The sequence below is a fragment of the Protomyctophum bolini genome (genome assembly GCF_963924005.1).
Source record: "Protomyctophum bolini genome assembly, chromosome: 19".
NCBI lineage: Eukaryota > Metazoa > Chordata > Actinopteri > Myctophiformes > Myctophidae > Protomyctophum > Protomyctophum bolini.
This window is the reverse complement of record NC_137880.1, coordinates 36,561,147-36,588,377: the sequence shown is the minus strand read 5'-3', so window position 1 is coordinate 36,588,377 and position 27,231 is coordinate 36,561,147. Positions and strand designations below refer to the sequence as shown.

Below are 27,231 nucleotides of genomic sequence, written 5' to 3'. Positions count from 1 at the left end.
CAGTCAAAGTTATTCCAAAGTTAAGTCAGCGGTGCTAAAGGCGTTCGAACTGGTTCCAGAAGCCTACCGCAAGCGCTTCCGCACATGGCGGAAAACTGACAACAAGACTCATCTAGAGTTTGCACGTGACTTGTCATGCTATTTTGCTCGCTGGTGTGCCGCACTAGATGTGGGGGATTACGATGGGTTGTGTAACCTAATAGTCCTTGAGCAGTTTAAGAACACCTTGCCTGAGCACATTGCCAACCACATCAGTGACCGCAGAGTTGAAACTGCTGCCGAAGCAGCTGCTTTGGCAGACGAGTATGTGCTGACGCACAAGCGCTCTAATGGAGATCGGCGCTCCTTTGGCCAGCCTCGTGCTGGTAATGATGGTGGTGAGGGCGCACGTGGCAAAAGTGGCTCTCCTGGTGGTTCAGGCATGGCGGTGTTGGAGGTGAAACCTGAGCATGGCACACGTGAGGAGAAAATATGCAACTTCTGTCACAAGAAGGGGCACTGGAAAATTGATTGTTACGCTCTAAAAGCGAAGACGTCAAAGTCTACCTCTTTCCCTGCAAAAGGTGCGGCTATGGCTGTGCCTGCACCAAGCATGGGGGAGGTACAGGTCAGGGAAGTCAATGGGTCATGTCAAGTTCTTGAGGTTGATGCATCCTATAGGCCGTTTGTCAGTGAGGGTTTTGTGTCACTGGTAGGAAGCAATGTCAAGGTGCCAGTAACGATATTGCGTGACACAGCAGCTTTTGACACGTTTATTGAAGCATCAGTGTTGCCATTTAATGCAGAAAGTGCTACAGAGTCCTCTATTCCTGTTTTGGGGATGGGTTTAACTGTCCTCCATGTGCCTGTTCACAACGTCATGCTATACTCCGATTTCTTCCAGGGTCTGACAGGCGTAGCAGTGCGTCCCGCTTTACCTGTGGCAGGGGTAAATGTCATCCTGGGTAATGGTTTGGCTGGGGCACGTGTGTGGGCGGATGTACCACCACCTTTACTAGTTGATTCAGTGCCATTAGTAAGAATTCAACCTGATGAAAATGAAACTGAGTTTCCTGAAGTGTTCACAGCTTGTGCAGTGACACGTGCTATGGCACGTGCACAGTCCGATGAAAATGCAAATACCATAGGAAAAAACAAAAATGTACTTTCAGGACCAATGTTTTCCTTAGCTGATTTTCCTTTGTCAGTCTCACAGGATGACCTGAGGGTGGAGCAGCAGGCTGATCTCTCACTCAAATGTCTGCTGGATCAGGTGGTTACTGATGCGGAGATAGAGAGCAGCGCCCGTGGCTACTTCTTTCAGGATGGGTTGCTGGTAAGGAAGTGGGTCCCACATGGCGAGGGTTTTGTGGGTGATCCCATTCTTCAAATTGTGCTGCCAGCTAACTTTCGTGAGTCTGTGTTGAAATTGGCACATGAGGGGTCAGGGCATCTTGGTGTCCGGAAAACGTATGATCGGGTGCTGAGGCATTTTTACTGGCCGCGCTTGAAGCGAGATGTGGCGGCGCATGTCAAGACTTGCCACACATGCCAGTTAACAAGTAAACCAAATCAGATCCTCAAACCTGCTCCTCTGTTGCCAATTCCAGCTATCAGTAAACCCTTTGAACATTTGATCATTGACTGTGTGGGCCCACTTCCTCGCTCGAAATCTGGTGCAGTATATCTTCTCACTGTAATGTGTCAAACTACTCGTTACCCTGCAGCATATCCCTTACGCACTATTACAGCGAGGTCAGTTGTGAAGGCCTTGTCACAGTTCATTTCTATTTTCGGCATTCCCAAGGTCATCCAGAGTGACAGGGGCAGCAACTTCACCTCTCACCTCTTCTCACAGGTACTGAAGCAGCTTAATGTCATGCACAATCTGGCCTCTGCTTATCATGCGCAGAGCCAAGGTGCATTGGAGCGGTTCCATCAGACATTGAAGTCATTGCTGCGTGCCTATTGCACACAAATGGAGGGGGATTGGGAGGAAGGTTTGCCTTGGTTGATGCTTGCAGCCAGGGAGGTTACACAGGAGAGCACTGGGTTTAGCCCAAATGACTTGGTTTTTGGCCACACTGTACGGGGCCCTTTAGCCATTTTGAGTGACCAGTGGAAAGGTGTTGAAGCTCCTCGTAACCTGCTGGACTATGTCAATGGTTTCCGGCGTCGGCTTTATGCAGCTGCAGAGCTAGCTAGAGAAAAGTTAGAGTGTGCCCAAAGCAAGATGAAGAAGCTTTATGACAGGCGCACAGAGCTGAGGGTTTTCAGCCCTGGCGATCGTGTGTTGGCATTGTTGCCAATCATAGGCTCGCCATTCCAAGCCAAATTTTCAGGTCCTTATACTGTAGTCAAGAAAATTTCTGACTTGAACTATACGATTTCTACTCCTCTGCGGAGGAAATCCACTCAACTGTGCCATGTTAACTTGTTAAAGCCGTATCATGATCGTGCGTCCGCTTCGCCTGATGCACAGTCGAAGGTGGATGGTGTTCATGCTGCGTGCTTAGCAAGTAGAGCGTCGGTGATCACTTCTCCTCATTCAGTTGCGGATGAGGAAGAAGACGGTTTGCCTGCTGTTGACCCAGCATTGTTACAAGGTCGGTTAAGAAACTCTGAGACACTCGGTAATCTGGATGCTTTGTTACATCATTTGCCTGGGAGAGAGAGAGCAGATTTGACTGAGGTTATCCGGGCTTTCCCATGCCTGTTCAATGATACCCCTGGTCAAACTCACCTGATCGAGCATGACATTGAGGTCGAGGGTGCTCTCCCTATCCGGCAAAGATTTTACAGAGTAAACATTTAGAAACGGAAGCATCAAGATGCCGAGATCACTTACATGTTGGAAAACGGTATAGCTGAGCCGTCTGCGTCGAGCTGGGCGTCGCCCTGTCTCCTTGTTCCGAAATCTGATAACACTTTCAGATTTTGCACAGATTTTCGAAAAGTAAATGCTGTCACTAAACCAGATTCCTTCCCTTTGCCTCGTATGGAGGATTGTGTAGACGAAATTGGACATGCCAAGTTTGTAAGCAAATTTGATCTACTGATCCTTATGGGAGGAGGCAGGGTTAATCAAAGAACAGCAACAATATGGCCTATCACAATTGAACTATTGCTAATGCAATGCATGCATTTAAATGCAATGCATTTAAATGTCATATTCTAAGAGCTTTTTGTTCTTGACAGTGTAAGATTGTGTTCTTTTCTTTTTTCTTTTCTATTTTTTTGTAAAAAAAAAAATGTTTTAGGTTGTTATCTGAGAAAGTAAAAGATGCGTGTTAATCAATCAATCAATCAATCAATCAATCAATCAATCAATCAATCTTTATTTGTCACATACATATTAAAAAAGTAGTATCTTTAAAATGCAGTGAAATGTATGTAGGTCAGCCCCACAGAAGTGAACAGTAATACATGACAAGAGGACTAAAGCTAAAAAATCTACCATTTAAAACTTCCAACCCTAAAAAGCAGACTATAATAAATAATTAAGTTAGACTACAATAAATATAATGTCCATAGAGGTATTAAAAGACATGTCCATGTGAAGGGAGAGGGGGGGGGGTTGTATGTGCGCACGTGCACTCAACTGCCCCTCTCCACGCTCAAGTGCGTGGGGGGTGACCTGATCACCGTCGTCTCTCAAGGTCCATGTCATCATTTAGAATCCTAATGGCCTGGGGGAAGAGACTTTTCCTCAGTCTTTCCAGGACAGCCTTGTCTTCATTTCCGCTGTGTAACTTAAAAATAACTTATAAACTTTAAAACCTAAAACTGTCCCTACGTATAATGCCTCTTATCATGTAAAACAACACTATCTGTCAGAGCGACCTGACGGCGTCTGGAAGCGTCCGCGCCATCTTGCTGAGTCCTGTGTGTGAATTGTTTTTCATCTGCTGCTTTCTGGCCACAAAAGATCACGGGATCTATTGAATGTAAGTCAAAAGATCACGGGATCTATTGAATGTAAGTCAAAAGATCACGGGATCTATTGAATGTGAGTCAAAAGATCACGGGATCTATTGAATGTAAGTCAAAAGATCACGGGATCTATTGAATGTAAGTCAAAAGATCACGGGATCTATTGAATGTAAGTCAAGAGATCACGGGATCTATTGAATGTAAGTCAAAAGATCACGGGATCTATTGAATGTAAGTCAAGAGATCACGGGATCTATTGAATGTAAGTCAAAAGATCACGGGATCTATTGAATGTAAGTCAAGAGATCACGGGATCTATTGAATGTAAGTCAAAAGATCACGGGATCTATTGAATGGAAGTCAAAAGATCACGGGATCTATTGAATGCGAGTCAAAAGATCACGGGATCTATTGAATGTGAGTTACAGTAAATATTAATCAAGACATTGCCGTAAAAAAGGACGTATTTAGCCCCATTTTCGAATGCCCCCGCCCCCCTGTCAAAAAATAACCAAAATCACAAAAACTAAAGAAAGCAGCAAATGAAAAACAATCTCATCTTTTACTTACTCTAATAACAACCTAAAACATGAACCTGGTAGAAAAAAAACGAAAGTTCTCCTTTAAGGTTGATAAAACATACCGTGCACTTTTACAACTTAAACATGTAATTACCAGTAAGACACGCAAACGCGGGAAGCGAACGCAGCTCGTACATATTTGGGTTTTGGACGTATAGCTGCTTATATGGTTATGGCTGAGTCATGGTGACGTAATCACTCAGCTCCATATATGGGCACAAAAGCGGGACAGACAGACACACAGAGAGACACACACACACAGACATGATCTGCTAGGTCTCATAGTAAGTGCTCACTGCATTCGCAAACATACACAGTGTCCAGGTTATTTGTATCAGGACAATTATGTGGGCTAATGTGATTGCCCAGAGAATACAAATGGTGTGAAAGCCTGCAGTTTTTCTTACCTGGGCGATTCGAGCCATGACGACGGGCGTGCCGGCCTTTTTCTTACCAAATGTCTGGACGTTCCAGGCTGCCACCAGCACAGCACAGGTCAGCTGCAACCCACCCAGCAGCAGCACCAGGGAACACACTAAACGCATCCTGGTAAAGATATGCAAAAAATGAAATGTTACTATGTAACCAAAAATGTACCCTTGATTTGTTGGCTATGAATGATGATTTCACTGTGTGTGTACGGTAATGTAATGTAAAGCTTTATTATAATCTAACTAAAGGGAAAATGTATAGGGGCATTACAAAATAGGACTCTGATACAATGTTTATACATGAAATAAACCAAAACTGTTATTTCCATGCAAAGTCGCAATGCAAGAACTTACAATGAACTTTCTACAAAAAACAACAAAATAATTACTAATTTTAAACAATTGGCAATTGAACTATAATTATCATTCATTGCAACCAAACTAGAAGCATTTACAAAAGTTAAATGTGTTCAATTTCTGCATGTGTTAGCCTAGATACCTGCTTCTGAAGAAAACACAGAATGTGAATCCAGTCAGTTGTCAGTGGCGGCACCCAAAGGTCTCTATCGTGGTGGGTTTGTAGATAGACAGAACGTTATCGATCCTGTGGGGGGAATTATAGTCTCCAGAGGCAGCACAGCAGAGAACAGAACACTGTACAGACACAGAACAAAGAATACAGATACAGTTAAGCATAGCAGCACCACTGGCTCAGATAAACATTCTTATTTATTGAGGGAAAACAATATCAGCACAGTATCAACAGTATACAGCAATAAATGCAGGCTACTGTAGTACTGTACACGGTAAAGGTATATACTACTAATAACAGTAGAACAGAGTGTCAGTACAGTACAGTCCTATCATTCTTATTCTAAGCCTGACCCAAGAGTACAAAAAAAAACCTGTATCAGTGTACATAGAAACCCGAAAAGCAGAGCAGACGACCCAAACAGCAAGAGTAAAAACACAGTACAGTATTCAATAATGTATCAGTACAGTACTATCCTCAGTGTGTGTACTGTACTTAGTAGTGTACTCACCTGCGGTCACACCTTGTTGTTCCACAGCAGACCCCGAGCAGAGACGGGCTTTATATATGCTCCTCTCCTCCGCACCGTACGGTCCACCTTCTGGGCATTCATTCAAATTCTCCCCCAAAATTCAAATTAGTCCCGTTCACCTCAAGTTCAACTGAATTTTAATTTTGATATTATGCGATAAAATATTTTATACGGTTCTCTCTCACAGTAACTTTCTTTCGAACGCTCTTAGTGATTATGGTTGAATTTGAATTCTGGCTCTCCATACTGTATACGTTCACACCACGTCGACGTCAACATCGATTATTATTAACGGTATTTCTACCTCCTGAGCAGTGTTGTTTTTGGCAGCACATTTCTATTTTAGTTTTAGTCGTCTCTTGAATAGTTTTCACTTAGTTTTGGTCACATTTTAGTCACCTGGAATGTTCTAGTGTTTAGTCGACTAAATGTCATACGATTTTAGTCGACTAAATCTACAGTTGGTTTAGTCGATGACTAAAATGTGACTAAAACTAAATGAAGTTTCAGTCCAAAGACTATGACTAAAGCAAAATAGAACTTTGCTGCCAAAAACAACACTGCAACCAGTTCACAACTTAGAAAACAAAAAATCTCAAACATGTCTGGTCAGTGAATACATGCTAAGTGAAAGGTGTAGCAATAAGTAGCATGTAGCATGTTAGACATCACTGTTATCAGTCTATTCTCAAAGCAACGAGCATGTTGATAATGTTATCACTCTATTCTCAGTGACGGGCCAAAAAGTGAAGAAATAGTCATGAAGTTGAATCACAGTATTTGTGTTGTGAGTTAAACCCGGTTTTCCTGTGTGTGTGTGTGTGCGCACACGCGTGCGAGTGTTTTATATAGTAGCATGCATGCATGTTTGTTCATGTAGATATTTAACCACAATATGTGGTATTGTTTTAACAAATCGAAAAAACCCAACCAGAGATTATAATGTTCATGTAGACTTAAATAAAGTGTGTCAGGCGTCCTCTGTATAGCCACTCCGCTACTGATGAGCTTATAAATGGAAGTATGATAGTGAAATTACATTGTAAAATACACCTCACAGTAAAGATATCATGCAGCAACTTGGTCTGACTAAATGCATTTGCATAGCAGATAGTATATGGACACTATTCAAACAGAGTAGTTTGGACAGCAAAGGCAGTGGAAGAAAAGTGGATCTTCTCAGAACACAGGAGATGTCAAATCGGTTGACCTATGATAGTATTTGAGAAGGTGACAGAAGGAACAGAACAATATCATCAATTCTGCAATAATTAAACCTGAAAAAATGTCAACACAGCATTTTAGACCTCCCTAAAGTGCCATTCACACTGAGCACTATAACTACCGTAATTTCCGGACTATAGAGTGCCGCAGTCCTTCCCCCTTTCAGAAAAACGAGTGGCCCAGGAAATGAAAACCCAATGCATTCTCCCATCGGCACTTCTAATATAATTTATTTAAAGGCGGTTACGGCCGTGGACAAAGCCAACTCGGATCGTGACAAATCATGACAATGAACACAATGTTTTGGGGCCGATCAAATAATTTATAAGACGAAAAACAAAACAAATAGTGTTGTGTCTCCTGCCTTTATTTTCTTCTTTCTAATGATTTGATCGGCCCCAAAACATCGTGTTCATTGTCATGATTTGTCGATCCTAGAAAGATGACAGCAGGACAGGAGATGTGCATTTACATTTTCAATGTTACACTGTGTGCGTGCGTGCGTGCGTGTGTGTGTGTGTGCATGTACCTGTCATATGGATCAGCCACAGGCAGGAAGCGCGTAGGGTCAGTTTGTCCGTGTCCTTCTGTGAGAGGGACCGGCGCCGCCTGCGTTGAAGTCGCCCAGGAGCAGTATGGTATATATAGCGCCTTTATCCAAGGCGCTATACATACAGTAGATTGTGCATTGCATTCACACACATTCATACACCGATGGCGACGGAAACCATGCAAGGCACCAACCTGCACATCAGGAGCAATTAGGGGTTCAGTGTCTTGCTCAAGGACACTTCGACACCAACTCTGGGGGAACCCGGGTTCGAACTGGCAACCTTGTGGTCAGGTAACCATCGGCCCCGAGCCACCGCCTCCCCATAGTGACAGTACGTGGTACCAGACAGCACTGTTCCTGTATTACAATCTGATCCGTTAGATAGAAAGAAACAGACAGCAACCCGAGTTTCAATTTTTGTGCGTGTTTGTGTACGAATGAATACATTTGAACACATTGTGTTAAAATAAATAACAAACAAAACAAAAGCAGAGTTTGTATGCACGTTTTTGATACATTTGTATTAAAATACAATTTCTCCTCATTTCAGCTTTATTAACTTTCACGCGTCAAAAGCACATGACATTTCAGAGGCAACGTAACACAATCTGTATGAAATTGTTGTTCTTGTTTTTGTACTCGTGCTTTAATCTCTGTTGACCTGGGGACCAAACAACTGTTTATCTGTTAAAATGTCTTTAGGAATCCTCACAGTGAGCCACCAATTGATTGATGTGTATTCGTGTAGTGCAGTTGTTCCCAAAGTGGGGTCCGGGGACCCCCAGGGGTCCTTGAGAGAGTTCCAGGGGGTCCCCAGCTAAATTATGGTTTGGAACCAAATGAGAGTGTACAAATGAGAGTGTACAAATGGAACCAAATGCCATTTGGTTCCATTTTGTACTCTCTCAGAGTTAAATTAACATTGATTTTACAATATAAATTGGGGGTCCCCAGAGATAGAAATGCCATTAAATGGGGGTCCGTAGACTAATGCACGTCAAACTGGGGGTCCTTGGAATCAAACGGGATGAGAATCACTGCTAGAGCCGTATATAAATGTTCTCTTATCTTTTCAAATGGGGGTCCGCGGGCTAATTAGTGTCAATTTTGGGGGTCCTTGACATTAAAAAGTGTGGGAACCCCCCTGGTGTAGTGATGTGCCCTTTCAGTTGTTGGCCATGGTGCTCTGTATCCAGTCAACGAACTTGGAGACGCGCGTGTAGACGCCAGGCTTCATGGCGTTGGCACAGCCCAGACCCCACGAGGTCACCCCCTGGATGACGAACCTGCTCTGGGCGTTGCACACCAGAGGGCCACCGCTGTCCCCCTACAGGGAGAACACACACACACACACACACACACACACACACACACACACACAAATGAGGTTTGCCGCTTCAAAGTGTAAAAAGTCGTGGTGGACATTTTTGTCACGGACTATACAAATGAGCAGAGAATAATATGTGTGTTCAACATTAAAAATGAAACTATTGCTGCCGCGTATATAAATTCTACGTATTCTATGTAATTTAAATAGCATTTAATGTAGACTTACTGTATAGAGCGTCGCTGTCCCGCCCCCTTTCAGAACGACGAGTGGCCCAGGAAATGATTCTCCGTTCATTTTCTCCGTAGGCTTTTCAAAAAGTATTTATTTAAAGACGGTTACGCCGCGGACAAAGCCAACTCGGATCGTGACAAATCATGACAATAATTACAATGTTTTTGGCTGATCAAATAATTAGTAAGACGAAAAACAAAACAAATAGTGTTGTATCCTGCCTTTATTTTCTTCTTTTCAAATTATCGGCACAAAATATTGTGTTTGTTGTCATGATTTGTCACGATCCGAGTTGGCTTTGTCCGCGGCGTAACCGTCTTGACTCTTTATATAAATACTTTTTGAAAAGCCTATGGAGAAAATGAATGGAGAATCATTTCCTGGGCCACTCGTCGTTCTGAAAGGACGCTCTATAGCACTCTATAGTGTATACTCAAAGTGTCATTGTTCAGATATTCTACTGTTAGATGGACGTTAGGTTCTTAGGTTACTTTATTGATTCACCGATTGACATTTTATTATTTCCCAGTATGCAGAAGGGGTACATTTCAAACGAAGACATAGTGTACGGACATATTGTTAAATTAATTTTGCTCCTATGCCATATGCACTCACTCACGCAGAGATGTTTTGCGTACCTGACAACTACGTATCTGTTCCTCCCTCGATGTTACCTGACAACTATCTGTTCCTCCCTCGATGTTACCTGACATAATGTACCTGACAACTATGTGTTCCTCCCTCGATGTTCCCGGCGCACATCTCATGGTCTCTCACTCTGTTGTTCAGGTACGAGGGACGGTTACAGATCTTGTTCTCTATCACCGGGAACCCGGTTTCCTTCAGGACGCCCTCTCCACCGGTGCCTGTGGAATACGGCCAAGCACAGTGTATTTGTATTATTACATAACAACAAAACTATTTAACCATTTAAAGTGAGTTACATGAGGCATAAAGTGCATTCATGGAGAATTAAAGAATAAAATAAATGAAAGACATGAAATATATTAAAAATATAGATTCACTTTCCTAGCTGTTTAACCAAGTTGCCACCACACTGTATGAGGTTTTTCTTACATAAATTGCTACATTGATTTTGGATTAATTTATAATCTTTATCCTTGTACACAATCATCAGGATTTTGTTTGATGACGAAGTAGAGCAGACAACTAGGATCAACAAAGCATGCATGTGCACGCACGCACCCATGTGTGTTATACATGTACCTTGAGTTTCTCCCCAGCCAGTAACATAGCACTCTGTTCCACTAGGGACCACGTAATCTTTGTCTGGGAGACAAACAGGCAGCACCTTGTCGTTTATTAGAACTGGGCTGGAAGCACACACGCAAAAAAATATATATTCAAGAATTATTTATAAAGACAAAATGTGAAGCTTTCATAGCTTGTATACAGATAGGTTTCACTGTCCAATTGTGCCACAGCCACAACTGGACTTCCAAGTACTGTAAACTAGCTGTTTCCATATCAACTTAGGGAATCATTTATGGGCTATAGCCCATGGTCCAAAATGATGAGAAACGAGGCTAACTTTTTTTTCCAAAATTTCAAAAAACATGGGCTATAACCCATCGTTTTTGTCATTTCGTCATTTTTTTCAAATCTTCAAAAATGATGAAAAACGGCACGCTATAGTATGCCGTACGATATGGGCTATAGCCCATGGTCCAAAATGATGAGAAACGAGGCTAACTTTTTTTTTCAAAATTTCAAAAAACATGGGCTATAACCCATCGTTTTTGTCATTTCGTCATTTTTTTCAAATCTTCAAAAATGATGAAAAACGGCGCGCTATAGTATGCCGTACGATATGGGCTATAGCCCATGGTCCAAAATGATGAGAAACGAGGCTAACTTTTTTTTCCAAAATTTCAAAAAACATGGGCTATAACCCATCGTTTTTGTCATTTTTTTCAAAAATGATGAAAAACGGCGCGCTATAGTATGCCGTACGATATGGGCTATAGCCCATGGTCCAAAATGATGAGAAACGAGGCTAAGTTTTTTTTTCAAAATTTCAAAAAACATGGGCTATAACCCATCGTTTTTGTCATTTCGTCATTTTTTTCAAATCTTCAAAAATGATGAAAAACGGCGCGCTATAGTATGCCGTACGATATGGGCTATAGCCCATGGTCCAAAATGTGGATGAGACGGGAACGGAGGCGGCTGCCGCCACCACTATTGAGATCATGCCCATGAGCATGCCACACACTATGAAACTCGACAGGCCCTTCCTGGTCTTCATCCTGGAGCACTCCACCGGGAGCATCCTCTTCATGGGGAAGATCAGCAATCCTACTGCCGCGTAGAAGGAATGAGTCAAGAAGATGTCGTCGCACCCATTGACAATGTATGACAAAACCTAAAACATATGCAGTAAAACGAGGCCAACTTTTTTTTTCAAAATTTCAAAAAACATGGGCTATATAACCCATCGTTTTTGTCATTTCGTCATTTTTTTCAAATCTTCAAAAATGAAAAACGGCGCGCTATAGTATGCCGTACGATATGGGCTATAGCCCATGGTCCAAAATGATGAGAAACGAGGCTAACTTTTTTTTTCAAAATTTCAAAAAACATGGGCTATATGATTTTGTCAAATCATCAAAAATGATGAAAAGCGGCGCGCTATAGTATGCCGTACGATATGGGCTATAGCCCATGGTCAAAAATGATGAGAAACGAGGCTAACTTTTTTTTTCAAAATTTCAAAAAACATGGGCTATAACCCATCGTTTTTTTCCTTTCATTCATTTTTGTCAAATCATCAAAAATGATGAAAAACTGCGCGCTATAGTATGTCGTACGATATGGGCTGTAGCCCATGGTCCAAAATTTCAACAGGATGGAGGTGACGGCATCTTCGTTCACTTATTTTATTGAAAAAGGATTTCAAGAAAACATACATACATATAAAAAAACATGACAAGACAAAAAGGGCTGCATTCTACTCAATAGTTTTTACTGCATTTGTTTTAGGTTTTGTCATACATTGTCAATGGGTGCGACGACATCTTCTTGACTCATTCCTTCTACGCGGCAGTAGGATTGCTGATCTTTCCCATGAAGAGGATGCTCCCGGTGGAGTGCTCCAGGATGAAGACCAGGAAGGGCCTGTCGAGTTTCATAGTGTGTGGCATGCTCATGGGCATCATCTCAATAGTGGTGGCGGCAGCCGCCTCCGTTCCCGTCTCATCCACGCTCAGAACGGCCTTATGGGACACCTGTAGAAGAACCAGGAAGGTGTGGTGAAAAGATCTTTGTCGTACAAATGGAAATAGAATTGCCGATCTACAAGAAGGACTTCATCATAGGACGGATGATAAATTAAGCACAACTCTGCAAGTACATAATTATGAAACTGTTCATGCCCATTTATATATATATATCATATATTTCAACTTTTCACATACACCCATTATTTCCACATAGATCACAAGGCATTTATCTCCTGTAAGAACCATATGATGCACATCGTCGGCTGTCCTACCTTGGAGACCTTGAGCCTTGGCTCCACAGAGATGCCGGAGAAGTCGGCGGTATCTCCGAAAGCATCGGTGATGCCCATCTCCTTCAATGTGCCCTCCAGGGAGGCGGAAGCTGAGATGGAAAACTTGGGCAGGAACAGATCCACCGAGCTGGAGCACACATGAGTAACACATCAGTGAAAGTCAGTGTTATGCCGTTTGTAAGAAAATTTAAATACAGGCTCCAAATTCCGACAAGCACTCACCGAAAATAATAATACAGAAAATACGGGATTGGTTGGGGAAGGCTTGGGTTCAGTTTTGAGGGCAGTATTTAAAGATGAGAGGGTGGGTTCAGTTTGAGTTCCATAGAGAGGGTGATGGCAACTGAAAAAGCGCGGAGACCCTCCATACATTATACACTAAACATACGGTTTATACATTTAACTGAACAAACTGGTGGCTGACTCAATCATGCACAATATAATCCATAACGTTAATTTAGTTGATAGACCTAGATGGCACTGGTTCTCAAAATCTGGGTCTGGGGACCCCCAGGAACAGTTTAAAACACTTAAGGGACCACTTCACCATTATCACTAGGCACATTTGGTCATTTCAAACAAGATGTTAAACCTTTTATTTGTATTATATTATTTTATTAGTATAGAATAGCCATTTCAGAATGCTAATGAAAATTTGCCAGGAATCCAAATCCCCATTGATGATGTCATCGTGGTTTCTGACTCAAATAAGTGTCAATGTTGGGTTCAAATGTTTGAGAACCACTGCTTCACACATGACCATTTGTTGCAACATGCAACTTCTTACAATCATTACCCCCAATGGCAGTTGCCTTGGTGTGGTTGAACTTTAAACAGTTTTGTTGCCAGGAGTTTGGACTAGTAGCATGGGGCGATTTGGGTTTAAGAGTTAAATTAAATGAACACTAAGGATTTTACAGTGTATATCAGGCTAACCTCGAACTGAACAAATTCAACAAAAACCTTTCCCAGAAACTCATACAATCGTTAAAAAACCAAACCCTTTTACCTCATGAAGAGGGAGTCTTGCCAGTGTTTGATGTAGTCCTTGTTGATGTTTGCCTCCACCTCCTGCATCTTGCCCTCGTCAGGCAGTACGATCATCATGGAGGTGTTGCTCTTGTAGGGCAACAGTATGACAGAGGTGTGGTTCGTCAGGTCCTGGTAGAAGTCGTAGCGGCCGGTCCTCTTCATCATGTCCACCTTGACTGTCAAGGTGTCGTCCACCTTGAAGTCTTCCTTATATGTCTGCGAGGCCTCAAATGGTTTCTCCCACTTCCCTGTACGAGGCCACATTTAATGCTGGTGTTAATTCAACTCACGGAGTGTAAAGATGTAGCCAAATGGACACTTGGGGGTCTATTTTATTACATCGGTACACTCTCTACAAATGGATAAATGAACACTGAGAATTGGTACTGTATAAGAGAGCAAATATTGACTATCATGGGTTTGTTTTTTTATTATTGCCATTCATTCTTTTGCTGTGTGGAGGGAAGATTAAATTACAGAGACTGAGTAATAAAATTCAAATAGATTCCAGTATAATCCATAATCATATATCATCTATGTTTGCAGGGCATAAGGATGTAATACCAGTGCATTGTTGCTGTCTCACGCACTGTATATCCTTATAAAAAACAAAATCTAATTATGTTAACCAACAGACGATCAATGCACCAGTCGACCACAGTTTAACTTTAGATGTTGTCTGAGAGCGGGGAGTATTTTCATGACAGGCAGTTGCCAAGGTATATAAAATACACGCAGGCAATCAACCAAAGCTTGTTGTGTACGTCTCTGCATTAATGAGTTTGTTGCACACAAATGCTTGTGAATGATGCATCTCCTACCTCTGAAGAAGACATAGTTGATCAGCACCATGGCCGTGTCAGCGTCCAAAGAGGTCAGCAGGTCTGTGATCTTGTCCTGGGTCTTATTAGCAATGAAACCGTTGATCTGGGCTAGGGCTCCAGCCGCATTGGCAAAATCGACAAACATGGCCTCGCTGGCATAGTATTGCTTGATGTCCGCGAGGAACTTCTCCGGGTTCTTGAAGCCTTGGCGCAGGGCCACGGCGTTGCCGATGTCCAGCTGCTGGGCGTCGTGCTGGTGAGCGAGCGCGTGAATGAGGTGCTCGTAAGCCTCGTTCACCTGGGCCTGCGACATGTTGTTGTAGCCCAGGGTGCTGAACATCTGGTCGTGGGTGTCACCTCTGGCTCCCGTGGCCAGCATCGCCAGGGCGGTTGAGATGCCCAGCGGGGAGTAGAAGATGTTCTCACCGGCGGCAGCCTTGGCACGCAGGTTCTTGTAGAGGGCAAAGGCAAAGTCAGCGTTTGGGGGAGACAACTTCTCAGCGTGGCCCATGTGGTCTCCACTGTGTAGCATGGCCACTAGAGCCACAGCCAACAGTGCCGCAAACGCACAAATAGCAAGGCCACACATCTCTATCACCTGTGAAGATGAGGCGGAAAGGAATCAAAGGTTTGCATTGTATTATTTCTTAATCTATATTAGTTTTAAATATTCATTCATCAAAATGTACTTCAACATGACCAAAAATATACAGTATGTCCCATTTGAAAAAATAAAAACATTTGAAAATGGCAGATCTAGAAGTTCAATGTGACTCATTGCAATGCATTGTGAGTTTGTAGATCAGCCACTTGTTTCAAATGGCCAGAATTTGGCTGTATGACAATGTAGGTTAGCCACAATTTTTAATGAGCGGATGAATCTAGAGTTGCAATACCCTCCATTGACATCCCATTGAACCAAATTGCATTTCCAATCTGCTTGTATTAAACAACGTTAAATTCACTAACATTGCAGCTGTAGGGAAAGCTTTGATTATCCTCTATCTGCAAAGCATTCATTTCATAAATCTAGACATGTTTGACTGAAAGCCTGCCATCGCGCAAATTCCAGCTTTTCCCCCAGAGGAGAAAAACTTCATCACATTATGATCTACTTTGTCAAGAAATTATGTGCAGGTGATTATTGGAAGCGCATGTCAAAGTCAGGAGTATATGCAGTATGCAGGAGGCAGCAGCGCGACCGGTTACTAAAAACGAGTGCTTCAAGTTCCAAACTCCAACACTTAGAAAAAATATCAGAGCATGGAACTTCTTGACAGAAAGTAACTCATAACATGTCTGTGGATTTTTATGAAACAAACGCTTTGCAGATAGAAAGAGGATAATTCAAGCTTGGCCTAGAGCTGTAATGTAATTTCATACAAGCAAAAGTAAAAGTAATTTGGATCAATGGGAGGTTAATGGACGGTATTGCAAGATAGATTCATCCCATTTTTTAAAAGAAAATCTAGAATTGCAAATTGCAGCTAAATGTAGATCGTGTTTTGTAATAATTCAAATCTACAAAAGACACTAGTAGTTACGTTTCCAAATAATAGTAGAGTATAAAAGTACAATACTGTCCACATGCAGTACTTCAGTAAATATAATGATTTACTTTACTTTACACGTACCGTTTAGTTTAGAACAGTGTTTGCTTTGTTTGTTTCCTTCTCAAAAAAGGACAAACATTCCTCAGATTGTTGTCACAAAAAACCATCAACAGTCAAACAAACAATGTTTAAGGAGGCTCAACCCGTCCATGTGCTTCTCTAACAAACATCTCTTACCTTGAAACAGGGCGGACACCAGACACCCTGCAGTGCCATGCCCGTTCCTATTTAAGTCTAAATCCCCGTCCACTGCATCCGGGATGTTCATCTACGTCACATGAAAGTCCGTCCGTCATTGGTCCCGATGGTCCGTCAGAGTGAATGAATCAATCCACTGCAGCTGTGCGCCGCACGCACGCGCGCGCACGCACGCGCGCGCACACACACACACACACACACACACACACACACACACACACACACACACACACACACACACACACAGCAGGGGGAGTGGGTTTAGGTTTATCCAGGCCAGGGCCTTAGAAATAGACATTTATTATATGGCTCTGAATCTGATCCAGGCTAGGTGTGGCCCGGTCTCCTGCGGGAGGTTTGCACATGCTCAGTGTAAACAGAAACTGCGATGATAGACTGTTCCAGCAGAGGTGATAGATAGAAAGCTCAGAACTTGTGATGAGATCCAGAACAGAATTAAACAGCTTTCCTTTTCACATGTTTTATATCAGGACCACAGCACTTGAATGACAGAACAGTATCCATGTTCCTTTGTCATTTCACAAAAATAAAAGTTTGACACATGTACTAAAGAACATGGGAAAATCCACAAAAGAAAATATACAAAAAAACATTAACATTAGTAAATGTACCTGTCCTTTATCTTTCAGTTTGTTATACACAACAGTTTTTTCACAGTTATGAAATTGATATACTTTTTAAAATAAAAACAAAATCAACTTTGTACTATTCTCTTTTTTTATATCCTTTTTATTATTTCAGTTCAGGGTCAGCAGTTGACAGACAGACAGACAGACGGACGGACGGACGGACGGTTTGGACATACAGAAATGTAATGATATGTGATTATTCTTAAAGCAATTTTGTTTCATGCATTCTTGTAGGGTATAATTATTTCAATAAAATGGTCTATTTAAAACCAGTATCAATGGACACATGGATATATATGAAGCAGCCAGGGGTCCTATTGGGGAGGTTCCAGGGGGTCCCCAGCAGCAGGGGTCCCTGGGGAGGCTCCAGGGGGTCCCCAGCAGCAGGGGTCCTTGGGGAGGCTCCAGGGGGTCCCCAGCAGGGCAGGGGTCCTACTTTTTATAATTCAGATTACTGTGGACACGCATGCTGGAACCTTTTTAGCCTGGCTAATAAGGCAGACTCAAATCACACTGTCGTCAAAATCACATTTTTGCCAACGGCTGATTGGGTCTGGCTTATTAGCCAGGCTAGGAACTTTTGACTTTGAAATGTTTTGTAGTTTGTGAACGCCCAATGCATTGTCAATGGCAATAGCATATCACAAACTTTGGCATACTTACACCTATTAGAACCTCCATTCAAACTTTGACATGTTTGCCTGAAAATGAATCTTTTGGACATGTTTGCCTGAAAATGAATCTTTGAAATGTTCCATGGTTTTATAATAGTGCTTTCAAATTTGAGACATTTATAATGGGGCTCAATGGCAGATTTTGGCACTCAAAAAACACTTTCACCTAGAAACTCCATTCACACTTTTTATAATTCAGCTTAGAAGTAAAGTACCGGTATGCATTGCATATATGCAGTTAAGGCCTAAACGGCTTCCTATACATTCTGACCACTAGATGGAACAGTTGGACAGATAATCTGTGCAGCCTACCAACAGCTACAGTATAAGGCCCTCATTTATCAATCGAGTGTAAAATCTGCCACAGATTCGAGTGCAGGTTTCGTAGTACACCCACGTCGCCACGGCATTTATAAAGTGATCGCAAACAGCTGATCCTTCCTTAATTTCGTTCTCACGTTAATAAATGTGACGGCTGAAATCTATCTGGCACGCCCTATGAAATCAAGCCTCGCCCTCGTTTTTGCGACCTGAAAACGGCAATACGTTTACTGAAACCATGGCAACATGAAAAAATAGGTTTCTCCCGTGCCTTGCTGCGCCTCACTCTCTCATACACACGCACAGACGCACAGCACGCACACGCAACTTGCAAGCTGCCCAACTAACTGGTGTGTTGTTAAATAAATAAAAAACGAACACCTGCATGAATTAAATAAAGTTGTAGGCCTACCCTGTCTGTTTCTCCTCTCGCTTCCCTTATTGCTGCCCGCCTCACGGTCCTCACCCCCGCACGCCACGCACGCACGCACATATCGCAATTTGCAAGCAACTTTCACTGTGTGTTGTTAGTTGTATATTAAATTATTAAAGTATTTTTAATTTAATATACAACAAGATATATTAGTGAACGAAAACCTGAACCTGAACCATAATTAAATAACAAATAGGCACACACACGAACGGTGACACGCTGCTGTTTTGCAGGTGCTCCTCCTGTCCTGTCTGTCTGTCTCTCTCTATCACTGTGGTCCGTCCGTGACCAACTGCATGCACGTTCGACAGTCTAATTAGATTGCCTCGCAGTCGCTGCAGTGGCTGCAGGACTGTCAACTGTCAATTATATTAATGTGCAGCCAAAATATATGGTAGCCTACTGGTGGTGGTGGGCTGACTGGCTGGGTTAGCCTATAGGCTACCTATCGCCGATGCGGTTCCCATGCACTTGCGCTGGGCTGGCACGGCACATTTGACATTCCAGTGACACGTCAGGTTTATTAAACGAGGAGGAGATTGCATATACCGTAACTCCAGAAAGACAAGTGCTGTTGGCCTGCTGTAGATTACAGTATATTATAGGCTACCCATGCATGTTGGGACTCTCCGCAGCTGCACTGCACTATAGGCTACTTTCCAACGTCATGGAAATATTCCAGCACAGACAGCCCAAATCCGCATGTATGCCGCATGGACATACATGCAGCATGAGAGAGGCTATCATGTCGTCAAGGCAGTCATAATCAACGTTTATGTAGTGATTTCTGATTTGATCATTGATGAACGAATCATAAACATATGGATGAAGGCTTGCCGCTTGCATGTGTGCTGGTATGTGTTGGCGACGCACGCCGCGCGGTCCCGTCCTCCCGAGCCCCGAAAATGATCTCGCTTTTATCTGAACTGTCAAAACTGTCAAAACCTGTCTAAGCACTTATTTAAATGGTGAATGATTAAGTCCCTTACGCCTATAGCCTGCTAGTACTTACTACAAATAGGCAGCTGTATGCTTGTCATTGTCACTTGGAAATAAAGGCGTGCAGTCCATTTATGCCTTTTTTTAATAAAATAAGCTAACACAATCATAAGCCGCATCACCGCATGCGCTCCAAAAAGTTGCTTGCATAACAAGGCCAGTAAATCACTGTTTGATTAAGCACAAACTAATACATTGTAAACATGTTATATTGTTTTTAATTGCGCGATTTTAATTACTTGTAAAGTTGGAAATCTCTCCCTTTTTTTTTTACATACACATACCGTTTTATATTAACATTTTAGGAGAGAAAACATATGTTTAGATGCCTGTGACAGCGTGTCAGCAGTTCAGACAATGCTGCTCCGCAGCTCGAAGACAGAAAAAAATGCGTACGCCAGTTGAGGAGCAACCGTGGATTTTCAACGTTGTCACGTTCAATTTCAAGCGTTGGCGGAAATGGTAAATGTCAAAAATGTCGGCAATTTCGGCGTGCACCCATATTTTGGTCTACGCACGGTTGATAAATGAGGGCCTAAGTGTGGAGAAAGTGTGCTTGTTAAACACCAACAAAGTACAAACAGAGTTTCTTTCAGTTACAAATGTTTGATTCAAACTTCTATATTTAGCATGCTATGGTTACTTAGACACATGATAAATATCGTTATCTGAAAGAAATGCATTTCTTATAAATAGTGATATTATGGTGGCCTGCCCACTTCATGTACAGCATTAGAACATTTTGCACATACACGTGGTGAATAAAAACCTTAAATCATTATTACATTATAAATTACAGTAAGTTATACTAGAGCCTATAGAGCAGTGGTTCCCAAAGTGGGGTCCTTGAGGGAGTTCCAGGGGGTCTCCAGCTAAATGATAGATTGGAACCAAATGGACCCTAACGGGTCAATTTGGTTCCATTTGTACACTCTCGGAGTTTAATGAACATTGATTTTACAATATAAATTGGGGTCCCAGAGATAGAAATGCCATTACATTGGGGTCCATAAACTAATATGCGTGTCAAACTGGGGGTCCTTGAAATTAAACGGGTTGAGAATCACTGCTAGAGCTGTAAAAAGATCTTCTATAATGGGGGGTCTCTGGCAAACGTTTTCATTTAGTTTTAGTCACATTTTAGTCACCTGGAATGTTTTTGTGTTAAGTCTAGTTTTAGTCGACTAAATATCATACGAATTTTGTCGACTAAATCTACAGTTGATTTAGTCGACTAAAATGTATTTTGGCGGGCCTTGATGCGATCTACATCTACATGCTGTGAGCTTGTAGATCAGCTCCAAGGTTCAAGGTTCAAGGTTGTCTTTATTTGTCTCCCTTGGGAGAAATTTGTCTTGGAGACAGAGTCACAGCTGCATACAAATAACAGACACGTTCACATACGAAAAGGAAAAACATCACCATAAATCACCCACATACACAAAACAGAGATATTGCACACATTCCCTTGATAAAGTGCAACTATAGTCAATAAAGTGCTTTTGGCAATCCCTGAAACTCTGAGTCAGTAAAGTGCATTCGGCAATCTCTGAGCATTTTGATTGACAGGGGAATAAAAGAGTGTTTAAATCTATTATACACATACCGTGGAGTTCTATACTGTACCTCCTACCGGATGGCATTATAGCTCTATTTTTTTTAAATAGTAAAAGATGGCAAATAAGTTTAGGGATAAGGGTTAAGGGGTGGCGCAGGATATACTGTAGATATACCAAATTTCCCACCCGCCCACCTCGGCTGCCGGACTTCTGCACCTTATTTGCTTTTTTACTAGTGATCCAGACAGGGTCCCTTTCGCTGACCACGTTTAAGAGAGCTGAATAACTGAGGTGTTGTTAACCTCTGGTGACTTTTATTGTGGTTGAAGCCAAGGAGGCCACTACTATATGGCGATGTGAATGCGGATGCTGGCTCTGTCTCATTGAAAGATTGAAATAAAAAAAGATAACGTTCATTCAATCCATCAAGGTGAAACAATGTTGTGTGTTTTCACACCGTAAAGTATATCCTCTCTATGAAGTGTTTCCCATGTTGCACTGTCCAGGGAATCCACCAGATCCACCGGAGTGGAAACGATAAACACTGAACAATAATGACCTTGGACAAATTATGCTTAACCACTTGAACCCTATAGCGTCCTCATTCCGGGGGCAAACAATCGACAAACATTGCAGAGCTACAAGCTCACAAAGCATCGGCTTGCAATGCCTTGTGCAGCTTGTAAATCAAATGTTTTGGTGGTAAAGAGATTTGATTTGAAGAAAAAAAAAGAAAGAACAAAAGAAAGTGTAGACTCCTCATGGGGGACCCGCGGTCAACAAAGTATATATAGGATTTAAGGACGATGGTGTCACGCACTGAAAATAGCAGATCTACAAGTGGCGGCGGTTGCTCAGGGGTAAAGTGGCCGGATGGTAATCGCAAGGTTGCCATGCAGTTCGAACCCGGGCTCCCCCAGAGTTAGTGTCGAAGTGTCCTTGACTCTGAACCCCTCCTGATGTGCTGGTTGGTGCCTTGCATGGTTTCCGCCGCCATCGGTGTATGAATGTGTGTGTGAATGGGTGAATGAAATGCGCCTTGGAAATGCACCATTTACTCACAAAACGTACACATTGGAACACAACTCTGCCACTTATATATATAAGTATATAAACCGTTTTTAGCCTGTCATCCAGTTATAAAACCACTTGTTTTTAGTCTCATTTTCAACATCGTAAAATGCACTATAAAAGAAAAACCTGTGAAGGAAGATATAATTCAGAGTTTTAGGTTCAAAGCTATAAGCACTGGGAACAATAAATCTTATTGCACCGGAAGTGTTTGTTTCCTATGGGGGGGCTTTATACAGCGCGCACAACGTGGGGAATGGATATTACTGTCCGGGCAACACTTCACAGGTTCTTGTTTGGGACCACCTGTGCTGTGTGTGTGTGTGTGTGTGTGTGTGTGTGTGTGGAGACTGGGCTGTTGCTCTCTGAAGGAAAAACCCCAGTTCACTCTCTGACTCTCTCCTTTCTCACGCACGTACGCACGCATGAACGCATAAACACGTACACAAACACATACACGCACGCACACAAACACTAGGCACAGGCACAAGTGCGCACGCACGCACGAACACACACACACGTGCGGCACGCACACACGCGCACACGGCACGCACACAAGAGAGGCTGCAGGTGCATGGTAAGTGTTATTGAGTGTGTCCTGGTTACTAACTGCTGTTTTCTCTTTTATAATCCCGTCTTCCATGGTCTTTCCATCAGCCCCTTGTTTTCTTCCCAGGGCTCTTTGGCGGAAGCGTTGTGTACAGCAGCTCCGTTGGGGTCCCCAGACATTGCATCCTGCCTGCAGAACGGGTCATAAGTGGCCCCACAGGATAACCTGAACAACGGTGGGAAAGAAAGGGAGCGTGGGCCTCCTTTCGGCAACGAACGCAGGCCATCACCTGTGTGCCAGAAAAGCCCAGACGCTGCCAACGGCCCACTTCCAGCTCCCATTATTATTATTGTAATGTGTAGTGTGTGTGTGTGTGTGTGTGTGTCTGTGTGTGTGTGCATGCGACTTTGAAAGTGTATATGCATGTGCTTATATCTGTGTGGTTTATGTGTTTGTCTGTGTGTGTGTGTTTTGGCCACTGATTATATATTGTTCGCATTACTGAAATAACATAAGATTATTGCAATGTAAAAACAACAGTGTTCATTTTTAACTCGATCGTGTGCAAATTAAACCAAATTGACCTCCTTTTTGTCATATTATTTTGTACACTCTCAGAGTTAAATCAACTTTTACTCTGTGCGTGTGTGCGTGCACGTGTGTGTGCGTGCGTGTGAATGTTGGTTTGTGTTATAGGGCAATTGAAAGAGTTGCGAACCCACGTCAACACGGCTTTGATCAAAGGTCATTAAGGCTTTGATCTATCATTGCCTTGACGCCATGACTGTGGAATGGATTTTTTAGAATAAAAGCTAGAATTAATCAAAGAATGACACACACACACACACATGTAAAGTAAACACACATGAATGCGTGCAAACACACACACACACACACACGCTCGCGCACGTATACACGCTCGTGTCTCGCTCCACTTTGATTTCCCCCTCTCCATCACTGGAGGCCCCTATTTCACTTCCTCTCTGTGTGGGAACCGTTTCTGTCCTCTCTCACATCACACACGGGAGTGAGAGATGGTCTCGCTTGTGCATTTTGCCGTCAAAAAGGAGACAAGGAGATTGTCAATAAACAAGGAACAATCGGGGCTTCGCAGAGCGCTCCTCTGTGGCCCCGCTGGGACATCCACAGGTTGTCGCTCGAGGTCTTCCATCGGGAAGGTCAGCACTGTGCTCTTTATGTCATGCTGGTTCCCCAAAGTGGGGTCCGGGGACCCCGTAAAGGGGTCCTTGAGGGAGTTCCAGGGTGTCCCTATAGCTAAATGATAGTTATAGGAACCTTATATAATATGGGTCTGTAAGTGTACAAATGGAATTAACTTTGATTTTACAATATAAATTGGGGGTCTCAGAGATAGAAATGCCATTAAATGGGGGTCCGTATATAGCCTATAATGCATTATCAAACTGGGGGATCCTTGAAATGAAACAGGGTTGAGAATCACTGCTAGAGCCGTAAAGATCTTCTCTCATGGGGGTCCCTGGCATATATTTTCACATGGGGGTCCGCGGGGCTAATTAGTGTCAATGTGGGGGTCCTTGACATGAAAAGGTTTGGGAACCACTGCTTTATGTAACATGGTAGATTGCTCATCACTGTATACTGCAACAATCTCTGCATGGATTTGAACCCATTTCAGTGAGAAATTCCACAATAGGCCTATCTTGTTTTAGCCTGGCTAATAAGCCAGACCGATGCTGTGTGATATTAGTCTGGCTTATATTAGCCAGGCTAATCTTGTTTGTAAAATACCTGTAAAATACATATTTTGTGTGTTTATTTGACCGGATACGGCGGATATGGCGAAATCCAATCACAGCGGATTGATATCGGCCTTTTCTTCATAGCAGTGCTCTGACTCTGCTCTGCTATTATTAATAAATAACAGACTGCGCTGAATGCCATGATTGACCAATCAGTATCGAGCATTCAACCAAGTAATACAATAACACAGTATACATATAAATGTATAGCATACAGTACAGACCCGGCTTCAATGTATCAAAGTCTCAAACTACACATTTCATGCAACTGCTCAGGTTTCATGCCAGTGTTGTTTTCGTCGACTAAAACTAAAACGAAAAATGTTCGTCGACTACCTATTTTCACTGACAAAAACAAATGGAAACTAAATGAAAACTAAGCTACGATGACTAAAACTAAGACTAAATATACTGACAATTTCGTCGACAAATAAAAACTAGACTAAAATGTTAGGAAGGGACTAGTGGACAAGAGATCCAGTATAAGTCATTTTACACTTGGTTGCATGCTGAAAATAGGTGAGCTTGTAGATCAGCTATTTTCAGCAAGTGTAAAAACACTCATTGCGACGGCATCAAGACCCGCCAAAATACATTTTTGACTAAAATCTTATGACATTTACACCAAGACATTCCAGGTGACTAAATGTGACTAAAACTAAATGAAGTTTCAGTCCAAAGACTATGACTAAACTAAAATAGAAATTTGCTGCCAAAAACTACACTGTTTCATGCAATACTGCAACACCATTTCAACACATCTTATCCCTGTCGCACGTGGTTTGCAAAATGAACGTGGCTGTTCCAAGACCTTCATGTGTCAAAAAAACCTCACACAATTAATTAAGTGCTGAGGTGTTATCCTATATATGCTGGCACAATACTTGTTTCCCTAGTGAAAGGCTGGCCTGGCACACTCTTTTGTTTAGAAGAAAACATCTGGACCTGGGCTTACTATTTTGTAGCGTACAGTAGCCTACAGTATATACCAAGCAGGTCTGCAGCTGCCCAGTGGCAAGTCTCTCCGAGATAAACATGAGCAAAGGGGAAAGCCCCTTACTATTGTCCTCCGGATGGCGTTCCTCACTCTCGCAGTGTTTACCATGGAAATAGCTCCATGCCAGCGAGCAGGTGCTTCCTCAAAGTCTCTTTGCTTTTCCAGGAGATTTTGGAGGAATATAGCCTATGCTGTGGACTTTCACCAAATACAACTTTGGTTAGTCCATTTTTTTAATGAAAAAGTATAGTATTTCTGATATAATGAGGAGCGTAATACTGGTACGATAGTATACTATATGACACTTAAAAAATAAAAGAGACAAAACATTTGAATTGAATGTTACACTCTTCTAGTGGAAGGTTTGAACTAAATCCTAATCTACTAAAACATTGCAACGTACATACAGTACTGTACATGCTGTAATATTTGCTGTGAATCATGGTACAGTAGGGTGTACAGTATGCGCGTGACATCATCATCGTACCCGGGAGTTATGAGGGAATGCCTACTCAGTGGCCAAAAACTACTTTATGGCCATTATAAAACTATAGAAATGCACTCTGTCGAGGTGCCAACTTGCGCCTTGCACACAATGGCCTATACTTACATACATAACAGCCGATCACCAAATGTACCTTAGTTACGTCATCAAGAATGGTGGTCCCTTATTGGCCGGTGGACAACGACCACATAGGCCTACATACATACATACATACCCAGCCGATCGCAGTACTTGCGCAAGTAAAAGAAGGTGCAGGATGTATGTTATGTTTGTTAGTGAATAAAAAACTGCAGTTGATTTGAATAAATTCACCTGTATAGTGCTCGTAACCCCCAAGAGATGGCAAAACTCACCCCACGTTGTTCCTCCGCAGCACACCTGTCCTCTCCTCTCGCACTTTACTGATGCTCAGATCTGTGAGGGTCGGTCGAGGCTCACAGCACATCACACTGCCAACGCCTTGTTGAGCTTGTAGGTCTGCTATCTTCAGTGTGCGATAACCGGCAAGCAAATGAGAATAATTCAGTGTGTGTGTGTGTGTGTGTGTAATAATTGCAATGCAATGTCAAAAATAGAAATCACTAATTACATAGTAATCCATTGCCTGTCTGCCACTTGGTTGATCTCTTAAAAGGAACCCATGGCTAATAAGACAAATATGACAAATAAAACATCCTACTTGCCCTTTATAACTAAAGTAAATACACCTTAAATATGGTATTTATTTCATAAAAACAGAATCATTCACTCAATAGGAACTGCTCCCGTCGCAAGTTGATGATGTGATATGTCCATGTGTGGTCCAGCCCTATGGAATGTATGGAATGCATGTGCAAAAATAAAAACAACGTAATACTTCCTATAGTTAATATGAGCATCAAATAAATAGTTTATTTACTTTATATATTAGGACGTGCATTCCATACATTCCATAGGGCTGGACGGCACATGGACATATGACATCATCAACTTGCGATGGGAGCAGTTCCTGTTGAGCGAAATATTTTCTATTTATGAAAGAAATAACACATTTAAGGTGTTTTTATTTTTAAATTTTAGTTATAGAGGGCAAGTATAATGTTTTAAAGCATATTTGTCTCATTGGCCAGGGTTCAAAAGCTTTATATGTTTCTTTATTTTATTCTCAACTTGCAGGAATTCAT

The 27,231-nt window shown here is 42.3% G+C and overlaps 2 protein-coding genes across 3 annotated transcripts in view; both read right to left on the bottom strand.

Moving 5' to 3' along the window:
- Window positions 1–27,231, bottom strand: part of pinx1 (PIN2 (TERF1) interacting telomerase inhibitor 1) — a 231,501-nt gene that overhangs the window by 105,080 nt on the left and 99,190 nt on the right. The window lies entirely within an intron of this gene.
- LOC308334308 (alpha-1-antitrypsin homolog) lies at window positions 10,059–26,552 on the bottom strand (the record flags this gene model as incomplete). 2 transcript variants are annotated; one of them, XM_080790995.1, is made up of 7 exons in its annotated part: window positions 26,422–26,552; window positions 16,508–16,670; window positions 14,715–15,168; window positions 13,871–14,141; window positions 12,841–12,988; window positions 10,554–10,660; window positions 10,059–10,192 (listed from the first exon to the last, which is right to left on the bottom strand). In XM_080790995.1, the coding sequence occupies exons 2-6, from the start codon at window positions 16,544–16,546 to the stop codon at window positions 10,595–10,597; spliced, it is 978 nt and encodes a 325-aa protein (XP_080647121.1). In that variant the 5' UTR covers window positions 16,547–16,670; window positions 26,422–26,552. The 2 variants fall into 2 exon arrangements, with proteins under 2 accessions (XP_080647121.1, XP_080647120.1); XM_080790994.1 differs by lacking the exons at window positions 10,059–10,192; window positions 10,554–10,660 and adding an exon at window positions 12,383–12,574.